Source organism: Trametes versicolor (genome assembly GCF_000271585.1).
Source record: "Trametes versicolor FP-101664 SS1 unplaced genomic scaffold TRAVEscaffold_13, whole genome shotgun sequence".
In the NCBI taxonomy this organism is placed as follows: domain Eukaryota; kingdom Fungi; phylum Basidiomycota; class Agaricomycetes; order Polyporales; family Polyporaceae; genus Trametes; species Trametes versicolor.
Window position 1 is genome coordinate 269,347 of NW_007360333.1, and position 17,286 is coordinate 286,632.

At 56.8% G+C, this 17,286-nt stretch overlaps 6 protein-coding genes across 6 annotated transcripts; 4 read left to right on the plus strand and 2 right to left on the minus strand.

The window, feature by feature from the left end:
* Positions 1–1,471: 1,471 nt before the first annotated feature.
* On the plus strand, positions 1,472–2,868 carry TRAVEDRAFT_53010 (uncharacterized protein; the record flags this gene model as incomplete). Its single annotated transcript, XM_008045974.1, has 2 exons — positions 1,472–2,502; positions 2,577–2,868. The coding sequence occupies 2 exons, from the start codon at positions 1,472–1,474 to the stop codon at positions 2,866–2,868; spliced, it is 1,323 nt and encodes a 440-aa protein (XP_008044165.1).
* Positions 2,869–3,556: 688 nt separating this feature from the next.
* On the minus strand, positions 3,557–5,296 carry TRAVEDRAFT_53011 (uncharacterized protein; the record flags this gene model as incomplete). The annotated part of the gene is made up of 1 exon (XM_008045975.1): positions 3,557–5,296. The coding sequence occupies one exon, from the start codon at positions 5,294–5,296 to the stop codon at positions 3,557–3,559; it is 1,740 nt and encodes a 579-aa protein (XP_008044166.1).
* A 1,307-nt stretch (positions 5,297–6,603) lies between these two features.
* TRAVEDRAFT_155351 (peroxisomal copper amine oxidase) lies at positions 6,604–9,489 on the plus strand (the record flags this gene model as incomplete). Its single annotated transcript, XM_008045976.1, has 11 exons — positions 6,604–6,714; positions 6,773–6,961; positions 7,016–7,035; positions 7,088–7,254; positions 7,323–7,459; positions 7,510–7,864; positions 7,915–8,068; positions 8,120–8,195; positions 8,245–8,422; positions 8,479–9,138; positions 9,198–9,489. 11 exons carry the CDS (start codon positions 6,604–6,606, stop codon positions 9,386–9,388), a joined length of 2,238 nt encoding a protein of 745 aa, XP_008044167.1. The 3' UTR covers positions 9,389–9,489.
* Positions 9,490–9,854: 365 nt separating this feature from the next.
* Positions 9,855–11,640, plus strand: TRAVEDRAFT_53013 (uncharacterized protein; the record flags this gene model as incomplete). Its single annotated transcript, XM_008045977.1, has 2 exons — positions 9,855–9,881; positions 9,952–11,640. 2 exons carry the CDS (start codon positions 9,855–9,857, stop codon positions 11,638–11,640), a joined length of 1,716 nt encoding a protein of 571 aa, XP_008044168.1.
* A 2,077-nt stretch (positions 11,641–13,717) lies between these two features.
* On the plus strand, positions 13,718–15,580 carry TRAVEDRAFT_24065 (uncharacterized protein; the record flags this gene model as incomplete). Its single annotated transcript, XM_008045779.1, has 1 exon — positions 13,718–15,580. The coding sequence occupies one exon, from the start codon at positions 13,718–13,720 to the stop codon at positions 15,578–15,580; it is 1,863 nt and encodes a 620-aa protein (XP_008043970.1).
* Positions 15,581–16,091: 511 nt separating this feature from the next.
* Positions 16,092–16,583, minus strand: TRAVEDRAFT_53015 (NAD-P-binding protein; the record flags this gene model as incomplete). The annotated part of the gene is made up of 2 exons (XM_008045978.1): positions 16,092–16,510; positions 16,577–16,583. 2 exons carry the CDS (start codon positions 16,581–16,583, stop codon positions 16,092–16,094), a joined length of 426 nt encoding a protein of 141 aa, XP_008044169.1.
* Between the last annotated feature and the right edge of the window lie 703 nt (positions 16,584–17,286).

The following is a 17,286-nucleotide window of genomic DNA, read 5'->3' on the forward strand; positions in this document are numbered from 1 at the left end:
TTATATAGGATCTGAAAAGGATACACGTACGCCGTATACTCGCCGCTGTCACTGGCAGCGGAGGCCTCGCAGAAAGAACTCGGCATTGTTCAGCATGCCCGAAGCATTCTGGTATCGCTGAGCATGCGGTGGAGTGCCGTTAAGTGCAGTCCGGATGCTATCGCTTGGGTGTATCCCTATAACATGGACTACGTGAGGTTGCTCTCTCACTCGGGCATGCTTCGGTCACACGTACTTTCGCCGACAGGTATATTACTTATCAGTACTATTGGTGACAGCGGCATCCCGGCTGCTAGAGTTGATTAAAATCACCTCGCGTAGAGCCAGAAGAGAATGAAGTGTTTTAGTGGTAAGCTGACTGAAAAGAGCGCACCGCAACTAGTAGCTTGAAGATACACGATGTGCAAGAAGGAAGATGCAGGACACATCGGCAAGCGCTTGTCGCTCGCCTCGTCTTCATCTTCGTTCAAGGAGGGGTTAAGCAAGACCGGGAGCTGCTCGAATACATGCTTTTATTCAAGAGATCCGCGACTAAGTCGGCCTGCGAACAAGGCGTGGAGTCCACTCGGAGGACATGCACGCGCGAGAGGTCGGTTCGCGTGAGTACAAGATAGAACATGGGTTTGGTGGAGATGGGATGGCATCTTTCGAGGAGCGCCTGGAAGAGTGCGGCGTTCACATGTCGGTCAACATGGATATCGTTCCAAAGCAGAGGCGTAGAAGTAGCGACGGCGCCCCAGGAGCGACAGACGGCGACCACATTGTACCATAGTCGAGCAGCGAAATCCGTGCTTCGCTTTTTGACGTCGTGGAAGACGTTGATCATTACACGGGCTTGTTGAGTTGAGTAGGGCATTTGCGCTTAGTAGTAGTCAATGCTACTCACCATGTACTAGTACCGTGAAGCTTCATAAGAATTCCACGCGGATCAACCGGAGTCTTTGTGAGACCACAACCGTGTAAACTCTCGCCGACGATGCTCGAAGCGTACGAATGCTCTCTATCTCGCAGTGGAGTCCTAGCCGAGTTGGTGGAGGAATGACAGGGAATGACACGGCACGTATCAGTGAGGATGCGCCCGACTCCGAGTCAGATGCACAAGGCGCAGGAATCACACTAGGGTTAACTACTCAATCTTCGGAGATTGAACCTTGATTAAGAAGTAAGTAAGTAGCATGTCTTATATTCTTTGCATCATACCGCTACCATCACTAGATAGTCTGAGCATCATTGTGCCTCTATCCGTCCGTCTAGTCGTGAGCGAGTTCGTGGCAGCTGGAAGTCCACCATAGCGCAGTAAGTATGCAGTGATACGATCCGAATTTGTCTGACTGTTATGTATATCGTTGCGTAGCGTTATCGACATAGTGCCGCTCCCACTCGCGGATCACTACATCGTCTGCCTGGTCAGGGGACTCGAGGAGAGACAAGCCCATACTCAGCTATGGATATGATGGCACGCAGCCCATCAATGAGTGCCGAGCTCTTGCGAATCTCTAATCAACGAGCGGCCATCACCGCACAGCGGGCTATTCTGGACAAGCAGGATTCCGCGTTGGCCTCACTCTGGAACACGTACCAACCTCTCAGTCGACTTCCTGCGGAGCTTCTTGTTGAGATCTTCATCGAGTACAGCTGGAATAGAGGTACGCTCACCTCAGCCTGGAAAAGGCTGAGGCTTGTCTGTCGTCATTGGGACGAAGTTGTCTGCGGGTCGCCCTCGTTGTGGCGCACGATCGACGTTCATACGAATACACGCTGGCTGGCGCTATGCCTCACTCGTTCCGTTCAGGCGACCCTCGACATCACTTTCCATCACGCGTCAAGGGACCTTTCCCTTGAGGATTTCCAAACGACCATATCTCCTCACGCGGCTCGCATACGTTCCCTGACCGTGCCCTACCTCCCCTGGTCGGAAACACCTTCCAACCTTTGCCCGATATTCGACTTCGATATGCCCGCCCTCGAGACCGTAGAGTTCAAGGCACCTCTCCCTGAAGCTTCCGAGCTCCACCTCTCTCACCAACGCCATCCACATGTTCAACGACTTTCTTTGGAATGCGTGTGTCACCCTGTGGATCTCCAACTCCTGTCCCATCTACGCTCCCTCTCGATCTCCACATGCCGCGAGGCCTTTCGGGTGGACGAGTTTCTCCATGCTCTAGCGTCGAGTTCCCGCCTTGAAGAGTTATTTCTACACAACTTTCTTCGTGGGCTCATCGGCGATTTCCGTTCCCCCTCGGATTCGTCCAGGAAACCGATCAAATTAGCCTCGCTCGTTCTCCTCCACATCGCGGAGAAGAGTGTCCCCATCATCTCGATGTTCGTATCACATCTGTGTCTCTCGACCAACGCCAAAATTGACTTGTCTTGCGCAACCGGAGACGAGGAGGGGGAAGGCCTTCTAGGTGGCTCGCTTTCCGGCTTTCTACCTCCGACCGCCCATCGTGCGGCATTTGCTCCGCTCCTCAGCTCTTTAACAGTAACATACATCTCCCTTGCGTTATTCCCTTCACGCTAGATGCATTCGACGGTGCTCATAAATCATCACTATCGCTGTCCATCTTCTATACAAGTGCTGAGGCCTTGGAAGACGACTCCATGGGCCTCGAGCACGGCATGGCAGACTTACTCGACATATTCGACGCCACTTCGTACAATGGGCATCTTTCCATCACCGGCATCGAGGAGAACGCCCCAGCCGATATTTGGGACCACCTGTTCGAGTCTTTTCGGGTGTTGAAGTCCCTCTCCCTCTCGCCAGTGGGGCCTCAAAATGGGATGCCGTTGTGCTGGATCGCGCGTAGTGATTTATACGGCGACGATACGGACTCTAACTCGGAGGCAACGACCTTCATTCGATGTTAGTACTGGTGCGTCATGATCTGGACCTTCATTCGATGTTAGTACTGGTGCGTCATGATCTCGAGGGCCGTCCGCCCGTGCCCCAACTTTGCCACCCCACCGACCTCTGAACACGTTTTCCCACATTTAGACTGTCAAGCATACTCTCCGCGGTTTATCGACTACAGGATATGTCTCATCATTCATACGCCTATCCTCTACTGCGCATATCCGGATCGGGGGTGAGGCCGACGCAATGAATCCCGAAGGTCTTCCCACTCGCCTTAGACGTCTCTTACCCAATGTGAACGAACGCTCGGCCGTCCATCCCGCACTCAAGAGCGCCACGCCCGTCACGGTCTGCGCGAGCCCCGACGACGGCTCGTACCAGCTGCATGCCTCCGGCGCCGGCTGCGACCTCATTTTATCGATATCCTGCCTCATGAACCACACCTATTCCTTCGTCCTGTCCTCTGGAATGTCCGCAACACGTTACTTCACTCCCGATAGAATTCGAGATGCCACGTCCTGACACCCTAATCTTTGCAAATGTATGTAATAAATGTACTCGTAAGCGCAGTCCAACTACTGAGCACGAGTACCTAACCGATGTGATGCAGAACTTCTCTTGCTTTCGCACGTGTCCATGCATACCACAGTCAGCACGCTTTCCTCGTGAAATTATAAGTGTATTCGATATAGCACGGGGTAACTATAAAATATTAGCAGGCGAGGGGTATTTCAGAACACCGACGAATGGCGCAACATGTTTGTCGAACGCCTCCTTGAGATAGCCCGTCGGGATGCGATCCTTCAAGCGCAACACGAGCTGGTCGAGAACACGCCCGTCTGGCCTCCCCGGCAGCAGCAGCCGGCGGTTTCTCAAGCACGTCGCAACCATCTGCACGATCTCCCGCGAGTCCATCCACAGCCCGTTGAGGCACAGGCAGCGCAGCTCCGGACAGAGGACGAGGTCTGCGTGAGGTCCTGCGTCCAAGCGTGTGCCGTCTCCAGGATCGAGCGCCAACAGGATCACATCTACGGGCGTTCGTGGCCCCCACTGGTCATCGTGCACAGTAAGGTTCAGGCGGCGCAGCGTCGGATAGAGCGCGAACAGGTTCCGCCAGTCCGTCCGCACGGCCAACGCAGGGGGAGCCTCGATAGTAAGCGACTCCAGCGGGGCACCGCGGAAGACGTCGACGAGGTCGTTGGGGCCGGCAGTCGCGTCTTCGGCGAATGTGTGAGAGGGTTTGAGTTGGAGAGCTATATCGCCAAGTCCGCGCGTGCTCGACGTCGGTGCGATGAATCCGCAAACGTAGTGATAGGAGGTGGATATGACGATATGTCCTTTGATAATGCGGCTGAGGATGGGTAGACACCGTGGACTGTCCTGAGGGAGGGCCGCTGCAATGCTCGCCGTGGTGCCCACTAGATCCTCGTCCACGAGAATGATCTTGAGATGGACGATGGCGTCGGCGGGAATGACAACAACGAAAAGCATCTGCTTGATGAGTGATCCTTCCATTTGGACGACAAGCTTGCGCAGTTTGCTCAATGCGACCCTGTCCCAGCATGCAGGCGGTCCCCATCTGCCGAGGTCGCACACCTTCACGTCGGTCAAGATGAGTTCTTCAACGTTTTCCATGCAGCGCAGGGCATTCAGGAAGGTCGCGGCGGTGAGATCCGGTTTACTGCCAAAGCCAGCGGTGATATTGATGAACCGCAGCTGCGAGACGACAGCCAGGTTGCCGAACGTGTGGATGCGGCGGATGTGAATGGCCTCCAGTCGAGGGAATCGTTCTGGGGGGAAGTCGAGAACAAGCTTCTCAGCATTGCCACGTGGTAAAGCTTCCACACGAACTCGATGCAGCGCAGGCATGGCGCTCTCCATGAAGCTGGCGAAAGCGGGAACATTCTTGTCCTGCATGTGGTATATTGAGAGGCTTCCCAGACGGGGGATGTGGAGTGCGATGAGCCTGATGGTGTCGAGGAACCGTTGGTGGTCGTGGCATACGATCTTCAAATCAAGCTCTGCATCTCTTGAGCGAGCGAGGCCAGTGCGCAGCAGATTGGTACAGTGCTTGACCTTGAGGCTTTTCCACAGCCTTCCGGCCATCGAGCCGACGACGAACCAGTGTCGGCAGACGAGCAGAGCGTCGTACCAGTCGTCATACCAATCATAGACGTCTGTGTTCTGTACCTGCGTCATGATCTCGACCAGTAGCTCGGCGGGAAGCCTGTTGATGCGGGCGCCGGCATTCAGGAGAGCGTAGAGACTCGGGCGCTCCAGCTCGTTTTCGGACGCGCGTGAAAGAAGCCCGGCGCGAGCGTCTTCGTTTGACGAAGTTGTGAACGTAGAAACGGCTTCCAATGCCGGCACTCCATAATACGGCGGATGGAGCTGTGCGGTCCTTAGAGGGTTCGGAAGCGGGGTAGTATTCCAGCTAATCATTATAAGCACCTCAGTAATGCATTCATTGGATATGTTGCACACAAACCCACTTCGTCGAATCTCCTCGCCGACTCAGATGCCATGCACCAATACTACGCTCCATTTGCTTCGGATAAGCGTACGGAGGGCCACTGCAGAGACCACGCAAATGCAGCCTGAAGGACGCAGATAACAGTTAGTCAAGCACAGGGTAATCAACGCCGTTGAGAGAGTTGGGAGTCGGCAATGATCAGGAATTCAGACGGACATGGTCATGGTGCACGAGAGGAACTTGAAAGTTACATGTTGGGCGCTCAAATATCTCAGTGGCGCCAACTAAGCGCTGGGCCCTCCATCGTGTCCCTTCCCATTTTCTCAACCTACTTCGGTAAAGAGAAACAATATATTACAGCAGCACTACGGAGATATTGTAAAGAATGCACATTATGCCCTCTACTCTGCTCGAAGCCGTCCAACGTCCAACGTAGTTGAGCGCCCAATAAGTAAAGCCTCGAATAAGAGCTCTCACAAGTCGGTGTAAATCCGTGCCACCGGTATCTGAAGCCTTCCGGCAATTGCCGCTTGTACCTGAGTCGCCGGGCTGAATGACCGAACCGCTCCTCCCCCCGCCAGTTTTCCTGGAACCGTCATGTCTAATTCCAAAGCTCTCATCATCTTCACACATATGATCGTCTAATCTACAGGGTTATCTCAGGATTTTCGACCAGGTGAGAGAACCCCATCCCATGTTTTGAACGTCGTCTTCTCGACATGTGCGAGGCCTATGGTTGCTTGGTGTATTCCCTTAACCCAACGTCAGCGCACATCTGCTTATACTGAAGAGCAATCCCTCCGCACGTCGGGCGCGTATCGACAGTCTCCCGGGAGTTTGAGGCAATGTCATGTGTCGAGCGATGAGTCGGAAGTGCTCCCACGGAACGTAAGACTCGATCTGTGGCGTACTCACCACGCAGGTGAATTTCCCGTTCTAAAGGATATGCGCTGCAGCGGTACGCTCGAGACACCTCCGGCTAATGCTGGAGATGCTGGCCATGCATCGCAGCGCCACATCCGCGAATATGAAGGACTGCTGCGCGGGATGATTGGACTGCCACCAACGTTTATCGGCGAAGCAGATATCGTGAATCCATCCCCCGCAGCCGGACTCTTCTATCTGTGCCCCCAGAAGGGCGGACCTCCGTTGCGTGCTCCGTCCGATAGCACGCCCGCGAGAGGCGCCTCCGTATAAATGCCTTCGGTGATCAGGCGCTCACAGTCATTAGCCTCTCTCCCACCCCTTCATCTTCATCTACGGCGATCATCCTCCAATGTCTGTACCCCTCACTGCACCCAGCACCGCGACCGAGGTCAAGACCTCCGAGGGCCCTCTCAAAGTCCCTGCGTTTAAGCATCCGTTAGACCCCCTAACTCCTGAGGAGGTGCGTAGGACGCGCGATACAGATCTGCCGCATCGGGGGGCTGATCTTGATCTCGCAGATCGTCGCTGTATCGCACAGCGTCCGCCGGTACGTCGCGGAGAAGACAGAGATCAAGGCGGTTAGGTTCATTACGAGCTCTCTCCTGCCTCCGCCGAAGAAAGCCGTGCTCGCCTACCTCGGCATCCCACTCCTCAGCGGCGAGAAGCCTGAACCCGCGAGTGAGATCGTGCGCAAGGCCGAAGCAGATGTGAGTCGCGAATATACCTCATCTACGATCGGTGGTGCTGATTACCCGTCGCAGTTCGTCGATGCCGTGACTGGGTGAATACGCCCATCCACGCTTATCTTATCTCGTCTGCTCACCTTGACGTAGCGCTGCGTACAACATCGTCGTCTCCTTGCACGGTCAAGATTGGACCGTTGACTCTCTGGACAAGCTCCCCGAGGATGTCCAGCCTCAGATCTCCGTCGAGGAGCTGCTCATGTGCGAGGAGATCATCAGGGCGGACGAGCGCGTCATCAAGCTCGCGGCAGAAGTTGGTACGTTCACCATCTCACGATGCTCCCCTCTGCGTGCGACATGAATGATGTGTTGAACAACTCCATAGGCGTCACGCCCGATCAGCTGCACGCCGATGGCTGGGCCATTGGCTTCGATGAGCGCTTCCCCTCAAATAAGCGCATCCAGCAGGCTCTCATGTTCGCGAGATGGTCGCGTCACGAGAACTTGTACGCACATCCTCTTGTGAGTGTTCCATTGTTTGACAGCGGGGACACTTCTGACCCCTCCCGCAGGACTTCATCCCTGTCGTCGACTCGATAACCAAGAAGGTCATCTACATCGACTTCCCGCCTTCATATAAGCCGAAGGGCGAGACCTCGCTCTTCGAGAGCGCCGGAGTGTCTGTGGACAGCACCGCGTCGACCACTGCGCCCCCGCCGTTGTCCGAGGACTCCTTCAAGTCGGCGAACCGGAAGCGCGTGCCCCCTCCCAAGGAGTCACACGATTTCCTGCCCGATCTCCTCGCGCAAAAGGAGGGATTCAAGTACCGCGACGACATCAAGCCGCTGCACGTCGTACAGCCCGAGGGCGTGAGCTTCAAGATGGACGGCAACGTTCTCGAGTGGCAGAAGTGGAAGATGCACGTCGGTCAGTGTGATTCGTACTGGTCGGATGTGCATGTGCTGACTATGTTGCAGCATTCCACCATCGCGAGGGCATCGCGCTGTCGACGATCACGTATAACGACGACGGGACCGTCCGGCCGATCTTCTACCGCCTTTCCTTGTCGGAGATGGTCGTTCCCTACGGCGCGCCCGAACACCCTCATCCTCGGAAACACGCGTTCGATGTGTAAGCATCCCCGCCCACCGATCCTACCATCTTTACTGAACTGCAACATAGCGGAGAGTACGGTATGGGTACCATGGCGAACGAGCTCACGCTCGGGTGCGACTGCCTCGGCCAGATCCACTACCTGGTATGTCCGCCGAGCTCTTGCCAGAATATCGGCCTCACCTTCGCTCTAGCCTGGTGCATATGTCGCACATGACGGCTCAGCAGTCAGCGTGAAGAACGTCATCTGCATCCACGAAGAGGACGCCGGCTTGCTTTGGAAGCACACCGACTTCCGTGTCGGCGGCCGTGCTCAGGCTGTCCGCAGCCGTCGTCTCGTGATCCAACAGATCTGCACGCTCGCGAACTACGGTAAGCCTCCTCACTTGGACTACCTCATCTGCGCGCGTACTGACGATCCGGCACAGAGTACATCTTCAACTACATGTTCTACCAGGACGGCAACATCGAGGTCGAGATCCGCCTCACGGGCATCCTACAAGTGTACGCGCAGGGCGAAGACGAGCCGAACGGCCCCTTCGGCACCACGCTCGCGCCCGGCATCCACGCGCACTACCACCAACACATCTTCTCGATGCGTGTCGACCCCATGGTCGACGGCCTGCAGAACTCCGTCGTCGAGACCGACATCCTGCCCCTCCCGAACGCCCCAACCGGCTCCGCGGCAAACCACGTCGGCAACGCGTTCATCGCGCGCGGCACGCCCATCGCGCGCGCGGCCGACGGCGCGCGCGACTACGACTACGGCACGGACCGGCGGTGGGCGATCGTGAACCCGAAGAAGGTGCACGCGGCGTCGAAGCGCAACGCGGGGTACACGATCATGGGCAAGGGCGCGGCGGCGCCGCTGATGGCGCTCGAGGGCAGCGTCGTCGCGAAGCGCGCGGCGTTTGCGCGCAAGCAGCTATGGGTCGTGCGCGACGTCGAGGGCCCGAAGGGCGGGCGCATGTGGCCGTCGGGCAAGTACGTTCCGCAGACGCGCGAGTCGCCTGAGGACTCGCTGCCGTATTGGGCGAAGGGCGACGAGAGCCTGCTGGAGGAGGACCTGCTGGTGTACATCACGATGGGTACGTGGGCGTTGCGTTTCCGCGTTCGGGGGCGTCGACTGATCTGTTTGTGTGGACAGGCATCACGCACATCCCGAGACCGGAGGACTGGCCGGTGATGCCCGCCGAGCACCTGCGCCTTGTGTTCAGGCCGACAAATTTCTTCACCGCGAACCCGAGCATGGACGTGCCCGGGGCGAACGACTCGAAGAGTCGTCCGGCCTTCCCGGATTCGACCGATGCCACGACTGGAGGGGCATGTTGCGAGTAGGGAGGGTTTGGGAGAGCGTAAGTTGGGTTTGGTTGTACGAATAGTCACTCAAGCAGCATCACACCCGATATTGTCATAATACAACTGTACAGTGAAAGGCGCACTTCTCGACGACGAGCGAGCGAGACGAGTTGGACGCCGGCGTCATTGCCTGCGGTAGGTATTGACTCCATTACTTGTGACCTCTGATGGCCCACCATTGGCCCAAGATTAACGAGAAGGAACTGGGGTTAGGAATAAATATCATTCAATGTGTGTATAAAAGAGGAACATCAGAGCTTGCGCCGAGTCAAGTTTGTACAAGTTGTACATTGTATTACTTTTCGTGGCGACTGGCGGGTACCGGGACACGCGTGAGCGGCTGTTGCCAGGCCACCAGCTGGGAAGCCTCGACATCAACTTCAACCAGTAACGTTGACTACGACGTTCAAGCTCACACAAGCTCACTGAGTATCGAAGGGTACACATGGCAAAGAAGAAGGCCATCATGCAAGTAAGTCATTCTAGGTTACTGAGCACTCTGCGTCTATAGCCCACTGCTGAGATGTCTCGTGGTTGGCTAGCACGCCAGTTCAGATCCTACGCCGTGGGGCAACACAATTTCCATACAGAAATTGCCCGATGAACTCCTCACGCATATATTCTTGCTCTACAAACAGGTGTCCAAGTACCCTCTGTCCGAACATGCACACCGTTGGCTACGGCTTGAGGAAGAACGTTATGGCACCGGCCCAATCCATTGTGGAGACGGAGCCCGGTGGACCGCTCTGATGCTCGTCTGCCGCCTCTGGCGCGAGATTGCGCTCGCCTCCCCATCTCTGTGGCAGTCGGTCGATGTGTACTCGGAGAGCACCCTCAAATGGCTCGAGCTCGCGCTGGTCCGCTCACGCGACACACCTAGGCTCGAGCTCTTCTTCCACAACCTGGACGCGGCGCGCGCTGCACTCCCCTTGATCCTCCCCCACACACGACGTCTGCGCACGCTCATCTTGCCTCCGCTTGACCAGAGGCCCGCAGGCTCCGACCGCTGGGATCACAACGCCAGTCCGGATGTGACCCCGTTCCTGCCGCTCCTGGCTGGGGTGATGCCGGTTCTCGAGGAGCTCATGATCTCCGTGGACCATGTAGACCATACGGGTCGCTTCAATCGCCCACCTCTCATTATATCGACGTCGCAGCTCCCCTCCCTTCGGGTTCTTCGCCTCGCATGCGTCTCCTTCGTATGGAACGCGGACGTCCTTTCAAAGCTGACGACTTTGGACCTCCGCGCCTGCGTTTCCGGCACAGCTGACGATGACGGCCCGTCATGCGACCAGTTTCTCGACGTCCTGGAGCGCTGCGAATCTCTCGAAGACCTCCGTTTGCTGGACAAATTCGTCTTCAACACCCTTGCGCGTGGCGCCATCAACGCCGGGACGGCCGATCCTACCCGGACTCTCCACCTCCCCCGGCTCCGCAAGCTCGTCCTCGCAGACAGTCCACGGGTTACGAAGTGGCTGCTGTCGTGCCTCACGTTTCCGCCAAAGGCTTTCGTCTCCATCACCGGGTGGCTCCCCGTTGCTGGGCACCTCATCGCCCAGCTGCAACACAACGCGTTCAGCGACCTGGTGTCGTATAAAGGGCTGAAGGACCGTTTCTTCCCTACCACCGTTCCTACACACGGCAATATCCGCGTAATGTGCGAGTCGGCCGAGATCAGCGTGTGGACGTCCGACGGCGCGAAGCTGCGCCTCGAGCTCAATAACCCCGACGTGCGGGAATGGGACGCCTACCTGCCGCACGGCCTCCGGGGCTTCCACGCGCTCTTCGACAGCCTGCCCATCGAGGAGCTCACCATCAACGGGTTCATCGACAACGCCCCGGAATACATGGACTGGGCGAACCTGCTGCACCAGCTCACGAAGTTGCGCACGCTCGAGGTCATCGGGCGCGGGCCCGTCCGGCCGCTCTTCCGCGCGCTCAAGGACACGCCGATACTGGACCTCGGCGATCCGGACTTGGCCGGGCCCTGGCCGCCGCCGTGCGACAAGCTCACGAAGCTGTCGGTGCAGTACGCGGACTACGTGCGCGGGGACATCGAGCTCCTGGTCGCGGTGCTGCACCGACGGGCGCATTTTGGGGCGGCGCGGCTGGACCGGGTGGAGCTGTACATGGAAACTGAAGACGACGGAGACGGGTTTGCGGAGGAGATGCGGATTTACTTGAGCGAGTTGGAGGAGCTTTGTCCGGACATATCTTATAGTGCAGGATAGACTGCATACTTGCGCAGTTTGAGCGCTGCTGATCGACTGCTCATGAGTTCTGATCAACGAGGTGGCGATCCTTTAGCGGTAGTTCTTGATAATGTTGCGTCATTAGCGTCGTGCCATAGACTTCGTGAAGTCTTGCTAAATGACGTGTAGGACCCATGGTAGTCGGCAGAGAGGGCGGCATGACATGTCACGACGCAGAACGTCGCGCGCAAGTCTCGATTATGCTGGATCACTTCGCGCGAGGTTCCGTTGAGCTCTCGAGAGCCCCGTGCGCGGAGAGGTAACATGCCACATGAGCGCACGCGATGCAATCTTTGTAGAATGTCACAAAATGCAGAAGAGTACGTACGAAAGAGTGATGTATGCACGATCCAGAGGCGCGAGAGCAGAATGCCCCTGTGCGCGTGCGAGAGAAGAGCAATTGCCGTGTGCCAGAACGAGTTAGCACGCGCAAAATATCTCACGTAGCTCGGCCCAAGCGACTCGGAGGGCAGAAAAAAGTCAATATATGCGCATATATGCGGGTGAAAATTGACCAGCTCGAACTTACATGCTAAGACTTACCGGTAGTGGCTTTCAAGGTAGCCCCTGCATTTTACTGGTCTCCGAGAAGAGCGGTGCGAATGCGGGAGGCGTTGATCTTGAGGGGAGCTCGGTGAGGGTGACTGTAGTGCAGCAAGGAGGGCGGGGGAGAGGGCAGATGGTGGTTCGAGAAAGAGGGACGTCAAGAGGCGATTAAAGGGAGCCAGTGACCTTATATATGGAGCAGGAAGCACAGGGCACAGGGTTTCGGAGGAGGGCGACGCTGGAGGGATGCTCGAGTGAGACGCGACGCGACTTTCTGCTCCAGTTTCGGTCACGTGACCGCGTCACGACGCGTCCTGATTTGGAACAGGTTCAAACTCAGCGTTCCCACAGCGGTGGGGGCTCTACGCACCGGCCTCGGCCCTCTCCGAGTCCCTTCCTCTCAACGATTATCCTTCGCATCTGCATGGAATGTCTTCGCGAGCCTAATTGCAGACTATCAAACTAGGAGAACGCCCGGTTAAAATAGTGAGAATGCGGGTAAGTCGGATTGAGAGTCCCTGGTCCGATACTTGCGCTGCGTCGTCTCACATTACAATCCTACGGCAGCCTGTGGCATTCTCTAACACGTATCTGACCACAGGCTGCAAATCGAAGGCGGTTCTATATACAGGCCGCCAAATGAACTATGTTTTTGAGCGCCGCAAAAACGGCGAGTACCTTCGAATATCCTAGAAAGAAAGGCATGCTTACTATGGAGAATGTGCTCAAACGCACACCGATGGTCGCGCACACGAGAGGGCAGGCGGGCGCCGACGGAGACAATGACGACCCCCGCGCGCCGCCGTGTCCGCAGCTCCACGAGTTCAAGATTGGCGTGCGCACTTCAAGTTGGCACCGATGGACTGAGCACTATGAGGAGGGGGTGGGCATGTACCTGAGCGAGCTGAAGCAGCTTTGTCCAGAGATAACATACTAGTGCAGGGGCCACACCTTCGTCAACTTGCCCTCATGGCCGCCCAGCGCAACCGGCACCGTGGGCTGGGGCCATTGTTTCACTATGTCGTGGCCGAGCCGTCCGCCACTCAGCCCTCAAGGAAAGGTATTGCTATGTCCGCAGCGAGTCTCGGAGCTCTTCAAGTCCAATGGGTCGAACACCCTGGTACCAGGTACCTGCGAGATCAGGCACTCGTCGTTGGGTCGCACATCTACAGAAGTCTAGATCTCGAGGCTTGCGCTTGGACCATTGCTTGGACCGAGCCTACCTCGCGCTTCGATTGCAATACTGGTGCACGCTAATGTACGCATGGATCTGGCTCGGTTGGACATATATAAGCTCTCGTGGCCCGAGTTCTTGCTCTCGTCTTCTCTCCTCCTCACCCCGTCCTCTTGCCGAACATCAAGGCGCGCCATTTGAGAACCTTGCCCAACGACTCGACTCAGCCTTTCAATACCAACGCCTCGCGATATAAGGTTACAGTATGTCTTGCTCCGCTAATACTCACGCCCTTCGCTCTGCTGATATAGTTGTTCGTTCTAGTCTATGCATTCAATGCGCCGGCACAGCGGTCCAGCAATCGGGTCCCTCCCCATAGAGGTGCTGGTCCAGATCTTCGTGTTCTATAGGGACTACCAGCGACCTACTATGCTGGGAATGTCACCGTCGTGGCAGGATCTCATGCTCGTGTGCCGTTTCTGGCGCGAGCTGATAATATCCACCCCCCTCCTGTGGCAGAGGTCCCACTGGTGTACAAGGGCAAGCCTGGAGTCGCTCGCCCTCGCCCTCATGCGTTCGCGCCAAGTGCCCCTCGAACTCTTCTTCTACAACCTCGACATGGCTGAAAAGGCCATACCAATGCTCCTCCCGCATGTCTCACGTTTGCGGGCGCTTCATCTTCCTCCCTTCGATGAAAACATCCGGCGCACCTCCACACGCTCTCATCCTCGCAACATCTCATGCCAATGGTTTCTCCCCCTCCTCACTTCCGGGACGCCTCTCAGACTGCTGAAAGAGCTGGTCATACCTAGGAAGGCACAACGCCTCGAGCACACCGTTCAACGCGTCCCGATGGATATCACGGAATCGTCCCTGCCATCGTTGCGCATTCTTCGTATCACATGTGCCTCGTTTGCCTGGGATGTCAGAGCAGTCTCGAGACTGACGTGCCTAGACCTGCGCGGATGCGTCCACGACGGCCCACGGATGTCTTCCGACGGTTTCCTCGACGTCCTCGAGAGCTGCCACGCCCTTGAGGAACTCCGCCTTCTGAACCACTTCGTCTCCAGCACGCTCCTACCCAATCCCACCGGGCGTACCGCCGACCGTGAGGTCGAGATGCCCAAGCTCCGCAAGTTGTTCCTTGCCGACGAGTCCGGAGTAATATCGGGGTTCCTATCGTCCCTCAAACTCCGGAAGAACATATCAATCTCTGTCTGTGGATCGACGATGCTGAACCCAAGAGCGACCCACGGTGCTTTCCAAGCTCTGCTGCCCCGGCCCTTCCATCTGAAGCGCCTCTTCCCCACGGCTGCCCCTCTTCGCTGCAAGATCGACACCCAGAGTGACGGCAAGGCGCAGATTCATATCCGCTTCGGTAGAGCCCGCAACCCGGCTGACATCCAAGCTGATGACTTCGAGGAAGACCCCTTCGATGCCAACGCGAGCAATACGACCGTGGCCGGGTTGACGCTGCAGCTCGAAACACACTCGCCGGCCTTCGGGGACTGGCAGCCCTACCTGGGGGTAGCGATAAAGGATTTTAACACCCTCTTCTGCGGATCCCAGCGCGACTTTCCGGTGAAGGCTCTGGATATCCAGGGAGACCTCACGGACCGAGGAGTGCTCTCCTACTCCGATTGGGAAGCCCTGCTGTGGCGGTTGCCATCGCTCACCAGGCTTCAGGTCAGCAGTGCTGGATCGTCCACCTCACTCATCCCGGCTCTCGAAACAATCTCTCGCAGGATGGATCTCATCTGTCCCAAGCTCAAGATCCTGTCCATCTGCGATGCAGAATGCCGAGTCACCAGGGACTCGGCGTATCGCCTCATCGGGCGCATACGGCGGCAGCGGGCGTGGGAGAGCCCATTCGACACAATTCTGAGACGCCTCTCGTTCCAGTATGATGAAGATAATGACGACACAGATTTGGAAGAAAACTGGGAGTTGTCCGAGGAGGAACGCAAACTGAAACGTCTGCGTTGCATCACTGTGAAGTCATGTTATCCGATGGAGATATTGGAGTCACGGGACCGGGACTTGGACAATGAGCTTAGTGATAGCGACAGTGATAGGGGGTTGTTTGAGGAGAGTCGTCAATGGGTTGATCGTGAAGAGTATGTTCTGCCTATATACGACCAGAGAGCGGCCTATCACGATGAATTGGGGCTGAGGAGGATCATGATGCAACAGTACTAGTTATAGTGGTATGGTACAATTAGCTATGAAGATATGACATATGTGATACATGCGGGAATTCATCCGATTTACAACGCGTGGGTGGGGGCGTACCTGGCGCACAGGTTTACCAGAACTTAGGCGTGGATCAAATTGACGTGGATTCTTGTGTGGGTTTGGGCTGATTTGATGGACACGAAATGGCATTACATGAACGGTACATTCCTGAGAGTGAATTCCCCCAGGAAGCCGTCGAAAGAAAGCACTACACGGTGACTACAGTGCGGTTATTCTGCGAAGCTCGAGACTTCAACGTTGATTATCAGTGCTTGCTCCCTGTCGTAAATCACGTTCACTCGGAGCTGCAACCTATATACGTGCCGTGTAGTCGCTGTGGTAGAAATGGACGTGTTCGCGGTGTCACCGTCAGAGGGCAAGGAAGATGGCCTTTGCCTGCCTGAGCGCGGGGAACGCAGACAAAGTACGAGCGCATACCGGACTTGGAGGCGCTGTGGTAGCCTAGACCGGGCAGTCAGACGAACCCGCCGACAGGCAGGATCTGGATCAGCCATCCTCCAGCTCCACGCGCGTTCACATCGTTGAACAACTCAACCGCGGCGCGCAAAACGTTCGCGGCACCCCAGAAGCTCATATCGAGCATTGCGCGCGCGTCTGCCTCATGCGCTGACTCGGCCTCGCCGAACGTGCTCCACGCCGCGTTGTTCACCACGATGTCGAGCTGGCCGAACGCGGCCTTCACCTGCGTGAACGCCTCGCCGATCTCGTCGGAGTTGGTGACGTCGAGCTTGAGCATGAAGAGGCGGTCGGAGTGATTCTTCGCCTTCAGATCGTCGAGCGGGCCAGTGCGGTGGGCGGTAGCGACGACGATTTCGCCAACCGCAAGGACGAGCTCGGTGAGGGCGCGTCCCAGAACAGTGGATGTTCCGGTGACTGGGGAAGTGGTGAGCCTGCCAGTGAGCGCGCGCATTGAATTGAACAGGTGAGCCATGTACTCACTGAACATGATGTTTAGCGTATTCTGATTTGATGTACCGCAATGCAGGTGAGTAGAGCTCGAGAAAATTCGCCCGTTATACCTACACAGTCCTCTGCGCGCTGTAACTCCGACCAGTGTTTGGAGGATGTACGATATGCCTGACGCCCAATTTAAACCTACCTCGCTCACTCAACAACATAGAGGCCGGGCGCCCGATGCAGCAATTATGTAAGAACATCGGGCCCGGGGGAGGCGTGGGAATGCCAGTGGAACAATATCAGGACAATATTGTCCTCTCCCCGCCTTTGCACGTACCACCACCTCCACCACCTTCACCACCACCACAACCAACCCATCGAACGGGTCTTTTACGCAACAAGCACCATGTCTTTGTCAGGATACAGCTTGACAGGTCCCCCTCAAATCCACCTACCAGTCCTATCAGTCGCGTACGACGCGCACCCCCTCAAGCGCAAGAGGAGTGATCTTCGCAAAGGACCCTTCTTATGGGGTATGGACCCACTCGAACGCGACGCGCCATTCCGCTCACTCCGCTTGCCCATCCTGTTTCCTCCCGTCAAACGCGACACCGACAGACCTGATGCTTGTCCCCCCTCACCCGCGCTCACAGAGATCATTGACGACGTGAGTGAAGATGGCGGCCCCTGCATGGAGAGGGCAAAGGCTGCCGGGCGTCAAGGTCCGCGACTTCGCGTATGAGCCACTCCCC